At 35.8% G+C, this 24538-nt stretch overlaps 1 protein-coding gene and 1 pseudogene across 2 annotated transcripts in view; one reads left to right on the forward strand and one right to left on the reverse strand.

Moving 5' to 3' along the window:
- Positions 1 to 1160: 1160 nt before the first annotated feature.
- Positions 1161 to 4802, forward strand: LOC122145411 (annotated as a pseudogene).
- A 1765-nt stretch (positions 4803 to 6567) lies between these two features.
- Positions 6568 to 24538, reverse strand: part of LOC109095998 (serine/threonine-protein kinase N2-like) — a 42271-nt gene continuing 24300 nt past the window's right edge. Inside the window, exons 4-22 of one of the 2 annotated variants that reach the window (XM_042758212.1) lie at positions 21463 to 21586; positions 21213 to 21367; positions 20053 to 20266; positions 18476 to 18661; positions 17306 to 17415; positions 16030 to 16173; positions 15853 to 15928; positions 14864 to 15041; positions 14463 to 14583; positions 13055 to 13176; positions 12877 to 12952; positions 12608 to 12699; positions 10425 to 10601; positions 10253 to 10315; positions 10090 to 10166; positions 9847 to 9989; positions 8205 to 8312; positions 7947 to 8027; positions 6568 to 7863 (exon numbers count right to left, since the gene is read on the reverse strand). In XM_042758212.1, the coding sequence (XP_042614146.1) occupies positions 7660 to 7863; positions 7947 to 8027; positions 8205 to 8312; positions 9847 to 9989; positions 10090 to 10166; positions 10253 to 10315; positions 10425 to 10601; positions 12608 to 12699; positions 12877 to 12952; positions 13055 to 13176; positions 14463 to 14583; positions 14864 to 15041; positions 15853 to 15928; positions 16030 to 16173; positions 17306 to 17415; positions 18476 to 18661; positions 20053 to 20266; positions 21213 to 21367; positions 21463 to 21586 (2451 nt within the window). In that variant the 3' untranslated portion in view covers positions 6568 to 7659. Of the gene's footprint in view, positions 7864 to 7946; positions 8028 to 8204; positions 8313 to 9846; positions 9990 to 10089; positions 10167 to 10252; positions 10316 to 10424; positions 10602 to 12607; positions 12700 to 12876; positions 12953 to 13054; positions 13177 to 14456; positions 14584 to 14863; positions 15042 to 15852; positions 15929 to 16029; positions 16174 to 17305; positions 17416 to 18475; positions 18662 to 20052; positions 20267 to 21212; positions 21368 to 21462; positions 21587 to 24538 lie in introns of both variants that reach the window. The other variant, XM_042758211.1, reaches the window with a different exon arrangement.

The raw sequence follows: 24538 nt of genomic DNA on the forward strand, positions 1-24538 counted from the left end.
ATTTTTTTACTGAAACTATTCAGTGCTGAATGGAATCCAATTAAATATTAAATGCCTAAGAGAAAACTTAAATATAGGCAATATGAATTCCATTTAATCTAGAATAATTTGCCCCAAAAGGCACACACCACTGATATCATCTATTATTTAATGTCAGGGTTTTATGGACCCCTAGGGGTCTGTGAAGGTATTGCATGAGAATAGGGAGATTTTTACGTTCATGAAGTGTTTCTCTATTTAGATTTCTGATTAATGGACTGATAAGAATTATGTAATGATGTTAGTTTTTAGTTTATTTAGATTTCTAAGTGTGGGTCACTGGGATTGTACATGAAAACTCTGATTTAATGTACAGTGTAGTCATAAATTAAAGTACATGAGCAATTAACTAAGGCAAATGTGTTGATTTAACTGGAAAATAAATGTAAGTTATATAAATGAATGATTTCAAATAAGAACAAAAATTGTTTAAAATAATGCCTGCATGATTTGCGAATTAGAAACGCATGTCTCTACTGTAATCATGTATCTGTGTTTACAGCGCCATCTGCTGTGTACAAATGCATGTCGACAAATGATGTAAAAAGCTCATAGATCACAGATGTCTAAACCAGGGCCCACGGGCCAAACTCAGCCCATGATGACCTTTGATTTGGCTCGACATTGCAACATTACAAGTGGATAAAAAAAAAAAAAAAAAAAAAAAAACAGCACCTGAAGCATATATCCATATACTATTTATATTTTTGTTGCAAACTGATTGGTCCGTTTTAGAGGCGTGGGGTGTTTGTGTCAGGCAGAATCTGCTCTCTCCAATCACAGAATACGTTTACTGTACTGCAACCAATGAACTGAAAGGAGTCTTTGACCGCAATGTTTTGAAGTGAAGAATGAATATTTGATACCGTCTTATTATTATTATTATTATTATTATTATTATTGTTATTATTATTATTATTATTATTATTATTATTATTATTATTTTTATTATTATTATTTGCTTGATATGAATCATATTCATATTTTCAGTATTTTCAGATCTGCTCCACGCATATTACAATCCAATAGATTTAGAACTTTCACATCCTGCCAAGTAAATGCAAATTTTACTGAATTATTCATTTCTCTTTGACATTCCTTTCACTTTTTTTTAGTACAAGATGGCATCCATAAAGCATGAGAACACGAAAAGGATAGACGGTCAAGACAAGAATGTATTGTAAGAATAGAGATTATTTGCTAACACTTTCTCACAGACAAGTGTTAAATATTCTTAATAGTGTCTCTTGTGTTGTTTAGGGTGGCAGCAGACCCTTCCATTGTTAATCTTGGACAGGGTTACCCAGACATTCCTCCTCCTTCATCTATGGTGAAAATTGGCTGGGGGAAACCTGTTTTAATACCTTTGCGATTGGTAGGTTAGCATGATGAATATGGTTTGGTGTAGTGTTTGCTGTATTTCCATGAAACATAACACTAGTTTGACTTGTTCTGCAGAAGTCCTTATCCACAGCAACCAGTATAAGTAGTGCTGACTGGGTCTTGGACAAAGAAGAACTTGCTAGTAAATTCAACTCCAAGACCAAAGCTATCATAATCAACACTCCTAATAACCCTATTGGAAAAGTAATGTTGCATATATAACATTCAGTAGGAGTGAGTTGCACGCTATTGCAGATCTCTGCATCAAACATGACACCCTGTGCTTCAGTGATGAAGTATAAGAATGATAGATAGGTATGTGATATTTCTTCAGTGGTGCATCTCATCTTTTTGTGTCAGTTGATTACAAGTAGTATTGTGCTGATTCTGCTGTATTCCTTCTAAACAGCAACCCTCCCTGGAATGTGGGACAGAACCATCACTATCGGTGTGACTGGATGGAAGGTATTTGACCATTGTCGTCAGTCTTCATCGTTCATATTTATGCCCAAAATAACTTTAAAGTTCTAATTCATCCAAAAATGAAACTTCTGTTATTATTTACTCACCTTCCTGTCAATTCAGACCCATCTGCTGTTATTTTTCTCTGCGGAACATAAAAATGTCCATAAGAGCTATGAAATCTTTTTCAAACGTCAGATTAAGAAATCATGCATCATGGCGAGTTTGATGCCAAAACACCATAGAGTGCAACAGTCGAGTTCCAGAAGGAAAAAATTACATTGAATTTCTCCATAGAGGAATTTATTTTTTACAATAACTAACAAACCTTTAAAGACAGACCCTCTCCAATATTTTGAATTTGGACTGCAATACCTAGTTCAACCACTTGGTGTCAAGCCTACATACAGCACCTTTAAATTTGGGGACGTTAAGAATTGTGATATGGCTTAATGTGACAAATACACTTCAAAAGGCTGTGATTTTTATTTTAAACAGGAGTGCTGCCTGTTTCAAAGTCAGGTGTTCCCACTGATCTTTAGATTATGATATATTGTAGACAACAACATAAACTAACGTTACTGCGCATGCATGCTTTTGTGGCCCTAACTTAACTTCCGGTAGACTTCCAAATAGAATCAATAACAACAGCTAAGTAGTCCCTCTAGAGTAGATTATTTTTGATAACAAGCTAAATTTGTTCGCCATAGCCAGACTGATAAACAAACACAGACCAGAAGTTAACTTAGGGCCAGGTGTGTGCGCCCGATGAAAACCGTCTAAAGATCAGCGGGTGTTCTGCTGCATTGTGTACTGCCGTTACCGGGGAATCAACAAGAATACAATGCATAACAAAAATATAAACAATTAAGACAGTGAAATATATTTATATGTTATTTAATTAATATAATTGATTGATAATAATTGTTTCAAATAATATAATATTTGATACTTTTGACTCTTTAAAAAAAAATGGTTTAAAGGCTGAAATGTGAAATTGATCTTTTTTTTTTTGTGAAAACCTGTATCTGAACTGTAAATCATGGTTTTTACAGTCATTTTACAGTTTAATGTGTTACCATATACATTGCCCTACCCTGCTCATATGCTATTAATTTTATTTGTGCAAAAGGTCTTAAAAAGTCTTAAATTTGAGCTTAAAAATCCTGCAGAAACCCTGACTGTCTTCTGTACCATTGTCTTTTTGTCAGATTTTTCTGTTTCAATGTTTTATTTTTTAATTGTTTGCTTAAAATCAAAGATTGTAATACTGTATTATAACTTTCTATTGAAGACTTTTTAAAAAATTAAAAAATGAATGGGACAAACTGAACCAATGTTGCTGAAAAAGTGGGCACTGTTACACTATTGTTTTTTTGGTCAAGCAAGAGGTAAGATTTACTTTAATTACTAGCCTAAATATGCTGGGGTATATTTGTAGCAATAGCCCAAAAAACATTGTATGGGTCAAAATTATTTTTTTTTGGCCATTTTTGAGGCTGGATATTGTAAATTGTCAAAGAGATGCATGATGATTCTTAAAACATTCTCCTTTTGTTTTTCATGAAAAAAAGGAAAGAAAACAGGTAACAGGTTTGAAATGGTGGTAAATAATGCTAGAAAAATAAAAATCTAAATACTTGGATTATTTTGACTTTTTTTTTTTTTTTTTTTGCAGTTAGATTGGTCAATCGGGCCTGAACACTTGATCAAACACCTGCAGACTGTTATGCAGAACGGTCTCTATACATGTCCGACCCCATTACAGGCAAGTTTAGTCTCTGTTATTATATAGTTGTAGCTACACAATGCACTCTTCTGTGCAAAATGTTTGTGACATACATTGTACTGCATAGTAGGAGGCTGTTGGCCAGGGTCTTCTTCGGGACTTTGAGCTGATGGGTCAACCCGACTGCTACTTTACCTCTCTAGCATTAGAGTTGGAAGGGAAAAGAGGCCGCATGGCAGCCATGTTGAGACAGACTGGCATGACTCCAGTGCTCCCAGAGGGAGGATACTTCATGATAGTAGACGTCACAGCACTCAGTAAGTGCCTTGAAGTAATTTTTGTTAGGAAATATATATTTACAGGTATTTACAGGCAAAGGTAACATTGATTGTGAGACGTTTAATCTTCTGTCTTGTCTGTTGAATATAGATCAGGACTTGTCACATATGGGAGATGATGAACCATATGATTATAAGTTTGTCAAATGGGTGATAAAAGAGAAGGTATTCTCTTTAAGAATAAATAAAAGGACAAAGCACAGTAAAATGTACAGGTTTTTTTTATTTTTTTCACTTCTCCAATAAATCTGTCACTCTTTAATGTCTTGCCAAAAACAATCAAACAACTGTATTATTTTATTTTTTGATAGTGCAATATCATTGGTCAACCTCAAGATGGCATCATTCAACCTGAAAATATTCAGTATAGGTGTGAGACATAAAATGATATCATGTATTTTATTGAACTATGAATTGAATTTGACCTCGTCTGTTAGCAGCCAATGTCACTCAAGTGCAAAGAGAGTAGATTAATGTTAAGATTGTTTTCTAAGTTGCAGGGCCATCCTTAGTGGGCCCCTCGTGAGAGGAACTGAGGGGGACCCAAAACCCCCCAATCAGTGACACCCGGATTCCCTCCTATATTTTTGTTCACTTCCTTTCTGCAGATAAATGGTTCTGTGAAGCACCAGCAAGTGAAGGACGGAGCCTGTCCTCTTCAACCTATTTCCCAGCCTGCCTTTCCTCTTCCTGTCTGTAAATCTGTTCCATGTCCTGACTATCCCCCGGAGAGCATGTACCCTACTATTTCTATGACAAATTTCCAAGAGAACGTCTGGTCACTGACTATCAGACAGCAAAATCAGATTTACGCTGCTGTTCAAAAGCCCAGTTTTCAAAATCTGGTTTAAATCTAATTTAAACCTGGAAACAAAGGTTAAAAGGGGTCATGACATGCCCTTTTTATTATTTTAAAACATTATTTATAATGTAAAATTAAATATTTAAGACATTTCTGTGTCCGTAATCAAATTTTGACATATCATATGAGCTCTTTCATGCAAATGGTCAGACATTCTAGCGTCCATGGAAGCTACATGCTATGGACACTGAAGCAAGATGCTCTTTGGGACGTTCTCAAATCATGCTGGATAACACAGTGCTGCTTCCTGCACCATTTTGCACCAAATAATTGGATATCTTTAAGAACTAGCACAGTGGGAGTATTTCATGTTTATGATACTGGGCGGAGGAGGCCTTTCAAACACATTACGTTATTACCTTAATCTTGAACACAGAGAGGAGGGAGTTACGAAAGTTCACAGTGGATGAAGCAAAACTAACACTCTCCATTGGGAACACTTATTACTCATGTAGTGACTCTCACATACACACCCAGACAGGACCAGTTAGACCCGCAGAGCACCAACTTTTCTTCTTCCCCTCAGTATTCAGGTGAGGTGACTCAAACTTTTTTTTTTTTCATTTATCAAATGCCACCCACAGCAGGAAACGGTAAAAAATAGTAAATTCTCCAGCCGGTTTTCGTCTGCCACTGAAAAAACACGGTTACAAGTAAGTTACTAAAACCTGAGCGGCAGGTTTGACCAGACAGGTAACGTATCTTCCGCCTGTAGTAGGATTTAAATACATCACATTTTCTCTAAGTAGCAAATCCATCAAATCTTATTTCTTAACATACAGCACACGGACACATTTAAATGTGAAGTTACATTAGCGCAAAAAGCGTAACTATATTAACACGTTTTTTTCTTTATGGCAAGCCAGCAAGGTCAGAATTATGCCAAAGATGAATCGCGTTTACATCCAAAATGATGTATTTGGCATCGTTTAAAATGGTATTAGTGACGTCAAACATCTTAGTACAACATTTTGTCTGAGAAAACTTTATTTTTAGTAGTGCTGTCGAACGATTACTTTTAATTTAACCAGTTGCGAGCAGTTACTTTTTTAACAGGGTATGCTGAGTGATGGGGCAGCATTTGAAAGCAGCATACAGTAGAAGTATCCTTAGCTGCCTTTGATATCCCACAATCCTGTGCGTTCCATTCCATGATGGTTGAGCTAAAAATTAAAGATGGCATTTCTAAGTTGTGTTTGGCAGTAAGTTTGTGTAAATGTATATTTATGACTAACTTTTTGCACTTTTGATGTTAATTCTAGCGAGAAATCAGTATTATAGTAATTAAATATTTGTTTAGTTATCACCAAAACTTGTTCTATTTTGTTGTAGATTATTAAACCATTAGAAACCTGTCCGAAATCAGTTTCATGAGGTGCCTTCGTGCAAAAATGATGCCTGATAGGGCAGCAAGTCAGCTGCCTAGGCTTTCGGACACAGCCAATATGTAAACAAAAACTTTTATTTTGGATGTGATTGTTTGTCAGCACTAATTTTTAGGGTAGGCGATTTCGGAGGCTAGCAATAGCAAGCTAATGTCTTAATTAATTTGCTTGGAGCACACACATTCTTCTTTGAAGCTCTCAACAAAAGGAATAGACAGAAACCAGCTGTCAGTTGATGTACAGTATGTATTTGAGGAAGGTTTCGTGATACACTTGAATGGAATTGTTGGCAGGAGTCCATCATAAGTTTGCTCAGAGAGGGATGAGTTCACTGTAGGATCAAATTTGTTGAACAAATAGGAATGGTGATCACAGACATATGAAACCACTTTTATTAAAGTTGGTTTAATGATGACATATACAACCACAAAATGGCTAAATTGTGAGAAATCGTTGCAAAATTACAAAGATCTGAAACAGACTACAAATATCCTTTAAAAATGTCAACTAATAAAACATACAGCCAGCTTTGGCATGACCACATGCCAAAAATATACTTTTTGTGTTTTTGTTTTCATGAATATACATTTTTACATTCCATTTGAAAAGTTCAGAATTGTTCTCAACTTTGAGCTGCCCTCTCCAAAATGATAATCTTACAATTCATATTTATGTGTACAACCATTGTCATAACATACAGCAGATTCAAATGGCTAACATTCTAAAAATACAGTATAAAACTATAACTTACATTTGATGATTAGAGTACAAGGATACTTTTATAAAAGTGAAATTCTCACAAGATTAATTAAATCGCAGCTTTCTCATTTTTCCTTGATAAAATTCAAGTTTAATTATCTGTGCTCTTGGCTAAGGTTTTTTTAATGCAATAAAATAGTTAGAACAACATTTGGCAGGAATGCTTTGGTAGGTTTTTGTATCTGATAGTTATTGTTTGGAAGCCCTGTAAAGACTTTAAGACATTGAAGGGAATACAAGAAAATAATTTAAGAGAACTCTCCTTGAGCTTGCTCGTCTTGTAAGATGCTCCTTTTATGGAGTGAAGAATTTGTAATTTTATATATTGGTCGGGTTCAGTTCTTCAGTTGTGTCGAAAATCCCCAAATCTGAAGATAGTAGGCACATTTTAGCATTTAGCTAAAGCAGAGAGCATGTGGAAAATGGAGAGGGAAGCTGCAGTTGATCCTGTTGAATCCTCACAAGTTTTAATGGTCACCAATCAGTGTCCCAGTGCTCTGACAATGAAACAATGCCACATAGGGCTACCAAGACTCAACCACTTCATTCTTGTTTCTTAAAACAGGTTATTGCCAATCCCTTAAATGGCACAATAAGAGCATAGACGGATAGCAGTTTCTTTTCCAATATGTCCTACAGAGAGGGAGTTGTTCGGTTGGTTCAGTGTTGAGCATGTTTGAACAGGGTTTATGAGGATCTGGGTTAACACCAGTCAGCAATGTAGTCAAAGTCTACAAACATCTCCTGCTCGCTGACTGTCAGAACCCTCGGCTCACGAGGTGGAGTCAATATCGGTGCCTCTGAGGTGAATTCATTGTCAAAGTTACTAACATCTTCACGTCCTTTGATAGTCGGCAAAAATGGAGGCCGGATCTTCTTTGCCAGCAGTGCAGTCCAATCCATATTCTGAGGAAGAATAAACAAATGTGTACTAAGGAGATTTTCAGTGACATTTGAAAATAAAAAAAGAGGTTAAACAGATGGCCTACTCTGAAAAACGGATGCCTCTTTACTTCCTCTGCATCTCGTTCCCCAGCGCCAAGACGCCGCTCTGGATTTCTCCTTAACAACTGGATAAGGAAGAGAATATATAGCTGGTAAATTAAATAGAGAATGTAAAAGTGCCAAAAAGAAACAGTCTTTTCTAATAAAGCTGTGTTGTGATTTTAAGGATTGCCTTAAACAATAAAATGAGCTGTAGTATAGGAAAATTGGTTTAACTGGTAGCAGGACACATCCAAACATACCCTTCTCATTATGGAAATGGCTTCTGTGGAGAGGAACTTTGGATAGCGAACTTCATCGTTAACAATGCTGTCAAACACCTCCTCTTCATCATCACCAGGGAACGGGGACTGTAGTTCAAATAATATTAAGATTATTTAAGAGAATTAAGTACTGGGAAAAAAAAGTCTATTCAAATTATAAGTATTGTAGTTAATAATTATTTAATGTGCAATTAGTGTTCAACTAAATTATGCAATCGCTAATTATGCAATTTAAAAATACAATTCTTTATGCAATTCTTTCACAATTTAAGACTGAAGTATCACGTTAGTGTTTTTTTTTTTTTTTTTAGTTTGCAACCACCATAAATAACATGCCTAACCAAACCACACTGAGAACTGTTCACATGGGATGCAGTCTTGCTTTAAAAAAAAAACAAAACAGTTGGATCAAGTGCGACAAAATGGAACAGAATGCAGGAAACTTGAAAGACATTTTGTAAAGTATGAACTGCTTGACACACCGTGTTAAAAACATGGTGCCCATAGAGCGAGACGCTGAAAAACAGTAGTAGCTGGGTTTCCATCACCCTGTTTTTATGCACATTTTGAAGATATTGCATCAAAATCGAGTGATGGAAACGCTGTATTTCGAATAAAAATGCCTTAATTCGCAAAAAAGTTTTCAAGCTCGCTTAAGGTGGTTTTTGACTTCTGTGAAAAATGGTTAATGGGAATAATGGGAGATGGAAATTTTTTTTTTTTAATAAATTCCTCCAAGCGCAAAAAAAAAAAAAAGTGAGACTTTGAGACTTTGCGCTATGGGATGACAAATCCAGACTAACCAGCAGACCGATCTTGTTCCACAGCATCTGAAATGTTGTTATATTGTCATTCAGAAATGCCCGAGCAAAGTCTGTTATTAGTTGTTATTAGTAGTCTAGTATAATTGCCTCCCAGAACTGTTAAACAACTGCGTTCCCAAACAGCAGCATCCACCTCCGAAAGCAATAACTGCATTCATTGTTTCTCGTCTGCTCGCTCTGAGGTGCAAGTAATTTATTATATAGGAAAATCATTATATTCAGTAGCTTCTCCTACTTTTCTTAGTGATGTATAGTGCCAGTTTATCAGGAAGTGACGATTTTGTTTTCTTTGACTCGCTGGACGGAAACAGTGCTTGTTCGCAAATTTTTTGTGCAATATTCCAATTTTGCGCATAAGTTAAATTCGCAACTTTGGATGGAAACCCGGCTAGTGAGACGTCAAATAGCACAGATGGAATGTCTAAAGTTCTGTGCGAACGGTCCATTGGTCTACATCAGGCAGGTTGACAAACTCTGTTACATGGATTGCTGTGGACTGTGAACCAGTGACAGACTTCGGTTCAATTATACAGAAATTATACAGCTCTCACATTTTATGACTTTTTAAAGATCTACTCATCTGAGGCAATAATGTAATATAAATTGTTTTAATTTTAATCACGCAAATTAATGTAAATAATATTTTATTATTTATGCCTTGCATCATGAAATTAATTTAATTTACTGTGATATGATATATTTAATTTTTTTTTAAACCAATCAAGTTAACAATATTAACTGTACTCCTAATAAATTTCCCCTTGCGGATCAATCAAGTATCCATCCATCTATCATACCTCTCCAACCAACATCTCAAAGATGAGAACTCCCAGACCCCACCAGTCCACCGCTCTTGTGTACGACGTCTCAGTTAAAACTTCTGGTGCTAAGAACTCAGGAGTGCCACAGAACGTACTAGTGCGATCTCTGAAGCCCATTCCTACATGATGGGAGATGGAATGAGTTACACCCACATTACTGACAACACATAAATCACTCAAACATTAGTAACATTAGTAATAAAAATACATTTTATCTACCTTCTTTGCAGAGACCAAAATCTGCAATCTTGACATATCCCTCAGTATCCAGCAAAAGGTTATCTAGCTTCAAATCCCTGCAGAATAAAGTTCATGACACTCACATGTGGTTCATAAAACGTTCATGAAGCCTTCTGGTTTTACACCGAGGACTGACTCTTACCTGTATACTATTTTATGGTCATGCAGAAATTCCAGCCCCAAGACTACACAAGCAGCATAAAAACTGAGGACATAAAAACAAGTAATTTCAGATGGAAATCCAATTTTTAGCTTTGTAAGTGGGAAACGATCATATCAAAGTGACAGCAGCAGTAGTAAATTCAGTCACTCACATAGAGCGCGGTTCAGAGAACACATCTGCATGAATGTGCATCATCAGGTCTCCTCCTGCTGCGTACTCCATGACGAAACACACATGCTCCTTGGTTTGGAAACAAGCGAAGAGGTTCACCAGGAATGGATGCCGAACACTGTTCACTGTCTCAAAGATCCTCTTCTCACACATGAGGCTGTGGATAGATATTAATATGAATGTTTGAATTAAATTTTTTTGCTTTAGACTCTTTATTAGAAAGTTAAGACGTGAGAAAAAATCATTGAGGAGGAAATGTAACACTGGAAATCAGGAAATTACAAGTTACAGCAAGTTAGAAAGCTGTTAGCATGAGGACTTACAGTGTCAATCTAAATTAAGTGAATCTAAAATCAATTACTGACAACAAATATACATATACATTTATATTAATAAATAAAGTTATCTTACAGTTTGACAAATTTTCACTGTTTTGCACACTGTCAACTAAAACGTTATTTGAATGGCATTTTAGTCAAAGTAAAATGGACTAAAATTAATGAATGTGACATGCTAAAATACTCACTACACTTTATAAAAAGACAAAAATTATAAAAACACTCTGTATTGTGGCTCCAACATACAAAACAATACAATATTTATTTGTAGAGCACATTTAAAAACAACCAAAGTCGACCAAAGTGCTGAACAGAATAGAATTAAAAAAAAAAAAAAAAACTCAAAATAAGACTATCAAATTTAAAACACAACACTAACAAAACAACAATTGAACCAATGATCAAGGGGTATTGAAAGCTAGAGAGAAGAAATATGTCTTTAGAGCAGACTTAAAAGCAGAATCTGATATGAAGAGGCAGACTATTCCAGAGTTTCGGACCTGCAGTCGCAAAAGTGCGATCACCTCGTTTTTTAAGTCTACATCTAGGCACGATGAGTAGACAGAGATCACAAGATCTCAATGTTCTAGAAGGGGTGTATGGACGAAGCAGGTCTGTCAGGTACTGAGGGGCCAAATTATTGAGGGCTTTATACCCAAATAGAAGAATTTTAAAATCAATTTTATATTTGATGGGTAACGTGCAATGCTGATAAAATAGGAGTTACTGGCTCATACTTGCGGGTAGCAGAAAGAAGTCTATAGACAGGAGAGAGAAAACTGAGAAAAACTGTAATAAAGTGAATTACAATAATCTAAAGAGAGTTGTCACATAAGCATGGATCCCCATTTAGAAATTACTCTGTGATAAGAAGGGTTTTACTTCAGAAAGTTGACGGAGATGATAAAAACACGATTTTACAACAGCACTGACCTGTTTGTCAAATTTTAAGTTATGATCAAACAGAACGCCCAGATTTCTAGCGCACTGAGTTTCGTATGGGGCCAGAGAGCCACAGTCAACATCTAACACACAATTTTCCTTATGCCCAAATATAATTATTTAGGTTTTATTTTCGTTTAAATTTAGAAAATTACTTGAGAGCCAAAGCTTAAATTCTTCTGGACAGGCCAACATCGGTTGTAAGCCTTTTTTATTATTGTGCTTTAAAGGAAAATAGTTTTGAATATCATCAGCATATAGATGAAAGGATACTTTACATTTGTTAAAAATGGAAGCCAGAAGTAGCATATACAGGGTGAACAATACCGGCCCAAGGATTGATCCCTGTGGCACTCCACAATTAAGATGTATACTAGAGGAGGACTGATGACCAATACGAACACTAAAACATCTGCTGGTCAGGTAGGAATGGAACCACTGTAAGACTGTGACACGCAGGCCCACAGATGTCTCCAAGTGTGTCAAAAGGACATAATAATCAACCAAATCAAAAGCAGCACTCAGATCTAATAAAACTAAAGTAATGGATGTTCCAGAATCAGTTTCTGTAAAGATATCACTTGAGACTCTTAAAAGGGCGGATTTAGTACTGTGTAAAGTTTTGAAGCCAGACTGAAACATCTCATGAACAGAAATAACAGTCAAATAAGATTGTAATTGAGTCAATACAACTTTCTCAAGGATCTGGATCAAGGAACATGTCTAGAGTACAACTCTGACTCTTTGGCCTTAATAATAACAGGAAATAAAACAGGAGCAGAACAGTCCCCACTGTATACTATTACTGATGCCTCTAAAATGCTTAAAGCATTGTCATAAGTTGTTCATTGATTTTATTTAAACACACATAGATAGCTTTTACCTATCCACTTCATCCCTTGCAACAATGTCACCTTTCTTCAAAGCTTTAATGGCAAACATTTCTCCAGTGGTCTTGTACTCCGCAAGTAAAACCTGTTGAATAATTAAAGAGATGAAACTGTCTGCAGAAATCACATCACAAGGTGGCAGCATGTAGAGATAATCTGCAATATTATTACACAAATGATTAATGTACTGTACATTTATGGCGCAATTGCAAATTTTACAGAGGTTGCCTAATTGCATATGTGAAAGCAAGTTTCAGTGTACCTTTCCAAAGTGGCCACGCCCCAGAACAGCTACACATTTGAAGTCTGTCACACTGAATTGAACGTCCTCTTCTTCCCTAAAGGCATGACCGCACACTTTGAGCATTTGACTACCATTAATGTATGCATGTTTATATGTATCCGTGATGTCAGTCATCCAAAAATGGGGAACAAACTACCTTATTTTAGTATTTCGTTGAACTTCGGTCAGTTCCAGGTCATGCTGCTCATTTTCAACCAGACTATCATTATCTGGTTTAGCTACTGTGTTGTTCAGGAAGTCAAAGGTCGCTAGGGCATCCTGTAGGTGAGAGGCATTTTAGAGTCATTTTGAAGTACTGCAAAAGAACTCCCCTTATTAATAATACTTGCCTTAAAGGGACAGTTCAGACAGAAATGAAGATACTTTCATCATATTGTTCCAAACCCATAAGAATGATTGTTGCCCTTCAAACACAGAAAGACATGTAGGGCAGGATGTTCAAGCTGTTCTTTAATATACAATCTAAGTGAATGGTGAACCGGGCAGTCAAGGACCAAAATATGACACCATTTACTTGTGCACTAAATTCCAAGTCTTAAACCATATGATTGCTTTGGGGGATGAATAGATGGGGTGAAAAACACAAACATTTGTTTTATAATCTTATTCATGTGATTACTTAAACATACATAGATAGCATTTTTCTATAAGAAAAAGGATCCTCTAACATTAGAGTTCCCAGCGCTTACATATTATTGCCCTTATGTTGGTTTTGATTGCTTCTATTGTCCTAAATGTCATAATGTAAATGTAATGGGATTATATTATTGAATATGCCAGTGGTTCTCAACTTTTATTTATTTCAGGAACTAGGAGTGTCCATAGATTTTTTCTAGATCTTTTCTCACCATTTCTTCCCAATAAAATATTTTAGGGCTTAGCGTAACTATTAAAAGTGCATATATGTGTTTTAGGATTTGAATCATTTCTGTGACTTCTTCAGGCAAAGAAATCGCACATTACTGATGAGATCTCTAGAAAAGTCCAAAAGTTGTTTAGTTGCTTTTTTAAAGCTTTTCATCTTGAGGCACCCTTGTAAGTTTGCCAATGCCCCTAATGGTTCTCAGTACTCTGGTTGAGAACCACTGGAATGTATCCATAATATTTAAATTGAGCAGCTCACATTATCGAACATTCACACATTATCTGTTAAAATACAGGACCAACAACATTTGAAATAACTGACATCAAACTTCATATGAAACAACTTTGCATGGCATATTTAAATAAATGTGAAGGTTAATGAGATTTCTCAAATCTCTTAGACCTTCATGTATATTTAAATAATCTGCTGCCAAGATTTTCAATGAATAACAATTTAAATTTATTTTCCTCACTCAAAGCTTTCCACCCCAATTCCACTTTCATTCCATCCCCTTTCATTGTATAGAAAAGAATGGTATCAACATTTAGCTAAACTTTTCCTTTTGCGTTCCACAGAAGAAAAAAAAAATCTGATGGGTCTGGATCAACATGAGTGAACGATGATATCTTTCAGTTCTGGGTGAGCTATTCCTTTAATGCAACCACCCCATTACCTGCACCTCTTTTCCATCTACAGTCTTATCTGTTGATGCAGATTCCTCTATCTCCACTTCGATGGAGTGCCGTTTTGAAGGAGGGGTGGCTGGTTTGTCAAAGTCTAATTTAGTCACAGTGGGGTCGCTGAAGGAGAGAAGATAAATCATAAAAGTTTCCTTTTTAAACAGTTGGGGGTCTGGAAATTTACAAAATAGCTACATTATGGAATGCATACACTGGGATACAGAGCAGGAATGTTAAGTCATCTCATTATCTAAATATAGAGCACCAATTATGTTTCCAGACAGATTAGTCATTGTTTATCAAAGACTGCAGAATAATTCGAGGGCTTTCAGCTACCAGATGCTTTTTAAGGGGATGAGTCTGTGTTGATGAGCTGCAGTGAATTGGTATACATATGTACCTGGGTAGGGAGTGGGCGTCTGGGTGGCCGATGGGTACTGTTTCATGGCTCAATGCTGAGCCCAGATCAGCCTGCTGAGGACTGAATGAGGTATTGATTGACGGAATGGCTCTTCTCACCAACCTGCCCCAGGTGGCGATATTAATGTTCATCTGAGGGGCACGCAGGAACGTTTTACCTGAGAGGAACAAGGTTTATGTATGAGATGAAGAAAGCAGAAGCAAACTTCTGAACAGCAGATAATATTAGTTCCTAGTATGCTATTTATGTAGGCGCACTTGTAATACACTGTAGACACAGCTGATCCAAAAGGTATAAGATACCTTATTTTAGCAAAATTCTGAGACAACATAGCATTTATCCTTCATGGACAATGCAATCCCAGAATGCTCTGTGACAAGCTCAATGAGAAAGCAAATCCAGGATGGCTGAATATTTGTGAAAGACTGTTCACACCAGGATGAATATTCTGTGGGAAAGCACAGTGTGATAAACATATTGCTACTTTTCTATGCACCACCAGCTGCCAGAAACTGAATTTACATGTTCATTCAGCCCCTTTGTAGCTTTTTCCCCCCTGCATTGCTCTGAACAGACAAATCACATGCAAAAACCAGACCAAATTTATGTGCCAAAACATTTGTTCGAGATGGCCTAAAACATTATTTGGCTGTTAGCTTAGCAAAATGCTAACAGAAAACTTTTGACTTGAGTCTCCCATGCAGTGCATTTGTGATACTTTGGCACAATTTTGAAACAGAGCTTAAGCCTCTCAACCAGCTATTCACCTTCTTTGTTATTAACGGCTCAAAAAAGTTCAAACAAGAAGGTCAAAGTTCATTCTGACTTTACTGTGTCAACACTGGCCCCACAGCAGTGCAATATTGAACCACAGAACTGTCAAGAGTAGGCTGCTTAATCTAATCTGTTTGAGCGAACATGTCAAGCCTTCTCAACACTGAAGCATATTTGCCACTTCATAACCTTACCTTGCTGTTTGGAGAAGATTTTCTTTTGCCTTTGTAGTTTAGGTCGCCTCTCAATAACTGGATTAAAAAATGTAACCTGTATTCAAAGAGGTAGAGATAATTTCAATAAAAATATCCTCTACAGGGCCATCAAACTTGTAAATTGCATGTATGTGTGTAATGACAAAATCAAAGTACCTCAGCAAACAGCGTTCCTTGCGGTTCCAGGTAAAGGCACATGCCATGACGCTGGTTGTCCAGGAAGTCCTCCAGCCGTAAAAACTTAACAGCACACAGCGAGCGCCAGTCTCTCCAGTACACAGCTATCTCCAGCTCACGAGACTACAGGTCAACCAAAAAAGCATTGAGTATCTGATATTTAGTATACACACACACACACTACATATACTACCCTGAAGTGTATAAATACAGCCTTGGTGAGCATAACTGACTTCTGTCAAAAACATTTTAAAAATGAAATATTCTGTATAGTGTAATTACATTGTTGTATTGAGTGGTTGCCAAGGCTTTGCCATTTGCAAAAACTGTACTTCTGATCGCCAAATAATGTATAATGAGTACTAGAAGTGCCAGTTAAAAATAAATAAAATCAATAATCAGTATATTAGTTTAAAAAATTAATAAATGAATGACAAAAGATTTTTAAAAATGTGTTCAACTCAATTAAAACTTAAAATTATAGATAAATGGAGCAACATATATTTATAACTCATTTTAATATGCCAGTTTACAACTGTATTTAAGAATGCATTGACTCAAGAGCTTTTCTTTCTTAATTTATTGATCAAGTTAAAAATGCCGAAGAGTTACCACTTAGGAGTATTACTAGTTCACAGCCAATGGTTTGCATTTACAGGCCTTTTACAGGTCTATTCAGAGTCTGTCTGCCATTGCACAACTGCTGATTAGAACTCTGACATTGCCTTCCATGAGATTAAACGCCTACGTCACATAGCCAAAAGCAAGCCCAAACCCACAGATGTGTGTAAATTCATCCAATAATCAACCCTCAAAAATTAATAGAATACAAAGCAAACACAAAATCAGCCCATTTCTTAGTGTGGAGGAATGGAGATACATTATAAAGGACAGGTTGAAAAAACAGGGAAATAATACTGATTGTAAACTATGAACAATGTCATAAACATTAAAAGTAAACTGAGGTTTACTTTTGTTCAGTGTGACTCAATAACAAACATATAGACATCATAGAAAGGGAGACATTTATATGTGTGAGAGTGAAGAGATTATGAACGATGACTTCTGATCTGCCTTGTCTGAGTTTCCATAAAAACTGGGTCAAATCTGGGATTAACATATCCTAAATTAATTGAGAGAGGCTGGAATGGAGAGCATGTGAGTATATGTGTGCTCATCTACTCATGAGTCGAGAGGATTATGGGATAACACTGTGGTTTGACAAGTGTGTTTTATGCAATTTCTCATGCATTACCCTGTCAAGTTCCAGCGTGAACTTCTGGTCCCAAGATTGGTTGCTAACTGGCTTCCAATGGGTCTGTCCCACAACTGTGTTGTCCAGCTTCAGAACGGCACTAATTTCATCTGTCATAACAGTACAAAACAACTCTTAATCTATTACTTTAGAACAGAAACATGAATTCGGGATTTGTATTTAATACATTGATTTAATGCAATTTATAATTTAAAAAGCTGTGATGAAAAAACAACCAAAGACATTAGTCAGTATATGATCAAAATAATAATAATAATATAAAAAAATACATATACTATAAAAATAAAAATATAAATAAAAATAGATTTTTTGATTCCATGTCTTTGAAATTACAGGGAGATTATCTAAGCAAATATTGATTTATGCTATTAATTGTGATAATTCAGTTATTAACCATGTAATGAATCGGCAGCAGTTGAATTCATTGTAAAACAGTAATAAATTAATGTTTTGAATTGACTGACAGTCCTACTACCCAAATCCCCAAACTGAATTTTCAGCATCATTACTCCAGTCTTCATTAACACATGATCCGTCAGAAATCATTTTAATATGCTGATTTGGCACTCAAGAAACTTTTTATATCACCACAGTTGAAAAAAAGCATTGCTGCTTAATATTTTTGTGGAAGCTGTGATAATTTTTTAGGTTTCTTTGAAAAATATAAAGCTCAAAATAACAGCATTCATCTGAAATAAAGTTTTTTTTTTTTTTTTTTTTATAACATCAATGTCTTTACAGCCACTTTTGATAAATTGAAGGTGTCCTTGTTCAATGAAAAGTAGTTATTTCTTTAAATAAAAAACATCATACTGAAAAACTTTTGAATGGTAATGTATTCACTTGCACGCCGAGTCAGAACAAGTGTTATTTTCCATATAAAATAACATTGTACAGAATAAAGTATAATCAATTTCACGGAAGAGATAATGAGTGACGATGGAAAAAGGTGTTAAATTGCAGCATTTTACTTTGGAAACGCAGTCTAGTGTTTTTAAATTTAGTTTACTTTTTTTTTTTTTTTGGTAACTCTATTTGTTCTGATTCACAATGAAACAGTGAAGTACAATGGCCATTCAAGATTCTAAGGAATGATATTAACTTGGATTTTCAACACCCATTTAAAAAACAAATATAAAGCCACTCAACTGGACAGATCATCAGACTTGGAGAGGGTTCGGCTGCTGCCAGATTTGTTCTTGTTTCCTCGGCTCATAAATGAGGAGCGTGCCTCACTGGGGCTCCAGCCGGGCAGAGAAACAGATGCTGTCTTAGAGCGACCTGGGACGTTCTCCAGGAGGTCCTGACAGCCCATGAGCCTCACGTCTAATGTGCCTGTGGATTTACAACAGAAACCCAACTCAGAGCCAAAGTGCTGTGTGATCTGAGATGTAAATCACCAAACACATCTATTCTGATTAACACAAGATAAGAAGTGTGCAAGCAATTGTAAATGTCTATTTCAAGACACAGTGGTTATAGAGCCATATATGGAAGGCACTACGAGTCTATAATGGTAACGCAAGCGCTCTCATTCTCCTTCAGAGTGAAGATCAAAGTTGTGTGTGATAAAGCCAAGGGTGGGGGGAGGGACCACTGGGGCCAAGTGTGTTGACACAGTGTGAAAATTTGAATGTAGTTCTTACATGCCTAAACTCAGACAGCTGTTGCCTCTCTCAAAAAGGGCTGAATGTACAGTACCATGTGTTGTGAAAAAAGACCAAAGAGCCTATTCACACTGGGAGTGAATATTGGCAGTGAACAAGACTATAAACTGAAATTCCCATGGATCTATTCATGGAGATGAAATTTGTGTGAACACAATTCTCTCATGTATAGGTTGATTTTTTTCTTCATCCAATGCCATCTACCAATAAAATTAAAGCATATGGATTTTCTCTTTTTTTTTTTCTTGGTTGATTTACCAACCCTTAAATGGATAGTTCCCCCAAAAATGAAAGTTCTGTCATCATTTACTCACACTCATGTTACCTGAAACCCATAGCTTTTGTTCAAAACACAAATAAAGATATTTTTAATAAAACCTGAAAGACTTCTGTCCATCACCTGAAATACCCCCAAAACTCTGAAGCTTCAAAAGTTTATAAAGAGATCATAAAAGTGATTCATGTGAATCGCAGTGTAGTCTTTATATGATAAAAAGATTTAATTTAGGCTTTGATTCACATATAAACACTGATCAATGCACATACATTAAGTACATCAAAAATGGTCAATGGCAGTTTAAACATACTTGCTTAACATGCAACAACAAACACCATTGGTTCTTGTGCAACAAGCAAGAACCTTTGAGCTTCCACTGACCATATCTGATGTACGCTGCTCAATTTGAATTTGAATAAAAGCTATGAATCCTCAATTCATAAGGAATACTTATACAAGCTCTTTATGAACTTTTTGAAGCATCAGAGTTTTGGCAGAATGGACTTTCAATGTAAGGACAGGAATTTCTTTTTAAAGATGAACCTCTATGTTTTATGAATGGCAGACTATCTATAAAATGCATTGTGCCACTTCAGGCGAAGTAAATTTGGTTTTCAGACAAATATGTGGCAAAAAATGGTTTTGTTTTGTGATTCACTTCACTTCCGCACTTTGCTCCCAGTACAAATAGGTTTTAACTCTGTTACAAGCTGTCATTTCTAAAGCCAATCTAAAATGGGAACAGTAAATACTGTGTGACTGTACGGATTCAGTTTTGTTACCGGTCAAAGCAGCAGGTTTGGCCACAGTGCTGTACTTGTTGCTGGTGGACATGATGCTTTGGCGGGGACTGAGAGGTGGGGAAGACACCATTGTTAACTCCTCAACAATCAGGTTGCTCTTCGGGTGATTTTTGGGCAGCTCACTGAGTCTCTGCTCCAGAGAGAACTTCAGCAGGTCTAGCTTCTGACTGGACTCATTCAAGCGGGCTTGAGCCTGCAAGAAAGTCAGTCAGTGTTTACAACTGCATACAAACATAAATATTCACTTTTTGAATGTGACAGTGCTGCCTCAGAGAACAAGGATTCAAATTTCTGAGAAAAAATTATAAAAAATATTACTATTATTATTATAAAATAATAATTGTAATACTTCAAAATAATAATTATTACTGTAAAATACTGTTTAGTGTTTTAAACTACTTTCATTAAATTATTTTGATATACTACCCAGATGCACTTCCCTACAATTTCATCCCATTAATTCTAGACTGGTTAATTTTTTCAAAATAGACCCATTCAAATCATGTGGTGAAAATTCATGTCTTTTTTTCTATTCGCAATATCACAGAAAAACAACACTTTACAATATCAGTTTTCTCCAATATTGTGCAGCCCTAATTTTTTTTTTTTTTTATTAAAAAAAATAAAAACCTTGCTTTACCAGGTGAGCGGACGGGAACATCTTCAAATACTGATTCAGAGGTAGACAAATTTCTTTCAGTGGCCAGTATTCTGATTGGCTGCTATCATGTGAAACTAGCTTGAATGTTTTTCCCTGCAAGTCTATCGTTGTCAAAGAAAGCTGCTTACTGTCAGGTAGCAGGTGTGAAATGTTTGTTGTATTAAAAAAAAACAAATCACTTAAAACACATTTTAAAATAAAAATGAATTCCAACAGACAGGAAACCGACAGAGTATTACTTGCACATGCATAAAACAATAACATAGTTTTAAAGACCATTTAACCATCCTGAGTCATACCACAATTATGGTGTAAAGTGAGAATAGCTGTAAACATTTGGCTCCTGAGGCAATTAAAAGTACATAGTTAAATGAATAACTGGATTAAATAGATACAGACATGAAAGTGTTTATATGAAGCACAGGAAAATGATGAGAAGCGACTATAAAAATCATTACAATTTACAAATGGGGCCGACCTCTGAATGAGCTTTCTTCTCCGTCACCTTTCCTGTTCCCAGCAGTTTCATCACATTCTTAGCACCTTCTGCCACAGCAGACTCTATCCGGAAGTGATGTCGGAGCTCTTCTATCCTCAGGTCCAGAGGACTGATTATAGGCTTGCTTGAAGTCACTGCAAACATCAGATTTATGTTTTATTACCACACTCCTACCCATTTAAATTGCAAATCAGATATAATTACAGAGGAAATCAGCTAGACCACATACCGTCATTGTTCTCATAGTTCATCTCGCTGGTCTGGCTGGATTTGAGAATCTGCATTCGAATGAACTCTATCTTTGTCTTGCTGTCTTGAAGCATCTGTTGAGCTGCTGCGAGAAGTTTGCGGTCCTACAAATGAAGACACAGGAGGAAATAAAAACAGAAGAGTTCAGAAATGAAAACAGAGGAATAAAATATGCACAAACAGCACATTATAATGACAAGTATTTCTTAATGCAGATCCACAGTTCATAAAATTAAATATACAAATATAAACAAAAAAGGAGACATACACCTTCAAATAAATGTTGTTCTTTTGAATTTTCTATTCATCAAACAATCCTGAAAAAAACTTTCTTCTTAATATTTTTTGTTGAAAGAATGATACAACTGCACAACACTGATAATTTTAAGAAATGATTCTTGAGTACCAATATTAAAATGATTTCTGAAGAATCCTGTAACACTGAAGACTTTACTGATTTTTTACTGATATTAAAATAATCTTTACAGTAGTGCATGAATCAAAATTTCATTTCATTTCTATTAAGTAATGATTGTTTATATATTTCAATATTTCACAACAGATTACTATGCAGCACTCGTTGGTCTTATTGTTTGCATGTCAGATACTACATCCTCAAGCAAGCAGAAGGATATCAATGGTATACAGCCCTAAATATTTTAACATTAAATCACATTATTTTGTATTTAACACATTAAGTTCCCTTTTGAGGCAGCCTTACAATTCCTTTAAACATATCCTTAAACACCTGTCACTTAACCCTAAAAATTGATTTAATAAAAATGTTCTGATTTTTTATTTTTTAAATATACCATTTATAAAAAATGGTCCTTGAGGTCCTTGAGGCCTTACTGTATTGTGAACATAGTCACACTTGAAGGGGCTGCCTTTCATACCAAACGCTCTTTAGTTGTAACTACATTGACAATAGACTATAGCATGGCATCTCATACATTAATCTTAATTAATATTCTTAATATTTCTCACATTTTTTAAAGTGAAACCCACAAATTAGAAACAAAGCCATACATAATGTGTTTGAAGTGTAAAGAGATGTTTCCTTGTCACACCAAGTATTCAGATCTAGTGACTGTGAGTCAGGAACCTCTATGGACTAAACTTCCTGTAAGCAGTCATTATAGGCTGACGTTACCTTAGAGGCCTTTCCTCCGGATATCAAAAGCAGCTGGGAACCTGCATACAGGACTCACCACTTTAAAAAAGAAATAAATAAATGCCAGTTGATTGGCGTTTTTTTTTTTTTGTCCACAGTCCAACCCATGGTGTGAGTTTGGGAAGGGACTACCTGTTTGGCCTATTTAGCGCCACAAGTGGCACAAAAAAGGCACCTTTTAAGTTCTTGAACAGAGCAGTTGTGGGCCAACAGAAATGTAGGAGTATCACTTAATCAGTGCAAGTCAAATGAAGCCCTGTGCCGTAGTGCTGAGTATGTTTTTCTATTAAATCACCAAAAAGACTGAGCTGATTTAACAGAACTCCTTTGTGAGTCTTAGATGCTAATTTTAGCCACAAAGCCTCTTTAATTAACAGCGCCGTTCTTGATAAAAGGGAGAAAAGGAGGGTCAGACACTCTAGACCGAAGCCAAGCCAAACCACGAGAACAATTCTGCTGATACTACATGTATGTTTTGAATCACACTGCATGTATAGCACTAAAGCCTGATTTCCTGAGGGGGAGGGTGGAGAAACATAACTGAACTGTTCTATTCCAGTTCTCCTTAATGTCAGCTGCACCCTAGGGGGTTACAACCATGACATCGGCATATGTGTATAATGAGTCTAGTCTTGCTTCCTTTACCTCTTTTGGAAATAGGACAGGAGATTTTACTCAATTTTAAAGGACATGTTTTCTAACATCTGTTTTCATTTCTTGGGATGAATCTAAGAGATCACATGGCTTATCCTCTCTGGGAGTAAAAGCAAAGCACAGCATTTAGTGTAACATAAAGATGAAGTGTATTTTTGAAATACTTTTCCTATTCCAGCTTAATATGTAGAGGTTACAAGTTTTTCATTTTAAGCTTAACTGAAAAATGTAAACGCAGTGGCGGCGTGGCGCCATCAAAACGTTCTAAACAGCCCAACACTGCATTGGCTCAACCAGTGGTGTGAGTCTGGGGCAGGACTACTTAATGGCAAGATATGGTAATGTTTTTGGAAATGTTTAGAAATGGACCTTTTTGCAATTTTGCTTAGTAAAAAAATAAAAATAAAATAAAATAAAAGATTCCATGTAAATAACTGTTTGTACCACAAGCAAATGCATCAGTCTACGCCAGAGCTTCCCAAACTTCAGAGGGGTAAGGCCCCCCAGAAACATAACAAAAGCTCCACGACCCCCCCCCCCCACCTCTTTGTTAATAAAATATAGATTAATAGTATATAGATATATTTGTATATTAGATATATTTAATAAACAGATTGTCTCTTTGCACAAATCTATCACCATTTATTAACCAGTTTGTAAGAATTTCATGTGAATTATGAGAACTACCATAAAATTTTATTTTTTTTATATTCTGGTGAAAGTAAGATGATGCAAACATTCTTTAAAAATATATTTAAATCCATAACACTACGTACTTTTTACATACTATTTACAATTCTATTGCATCAAAGTGTGTAACAGAAGCTACTATACACAGTGCACAATTCTATTGCAATGAAATACATAACTATGTATAAAAAAAAACAAAAACAAAAAAACATCTACATTTAAACTGAGGAACTATGTAAACTTTGTCAGTTTTAGTAAAGAACAGTCCCACAGTCTGATCAGCAGTTTTCCAGACAGTACCTAATGAAATGGGTGATGTTGCTTTTCAGCTGTTAAGGATTTGATGTCTGGTTGAATCGACATCAATTTAAGACGGATATCAGATTCCACACTCAACGCATTTCTGTACTTTGTCTTTAAGGCCACAAAGCACAGAAAATCCCACTTCACATATATACGTTGTGGCAAACGGCATCAAAAACATTGACTTGTTGGTGAGTTCAGGGTATTCATTTGACATATGCAACCAGAACTGAGT

Source organism: Cyprinus carpio, chromosome A6 (genome assembly GCF_018340385.1).
Source record: "Cyprinus carpio isolate SPL01 chromosome A6, ASM1834038v1, whole genome shotgun sequence".
Taxonomy (NCBI): domain Eukaryota; kingdom Metazoa; phylum Chordata; class Actinopteri; order Cypriniformes; family Cyprinidae; genus Cyprinus; species Cyprinus carpio.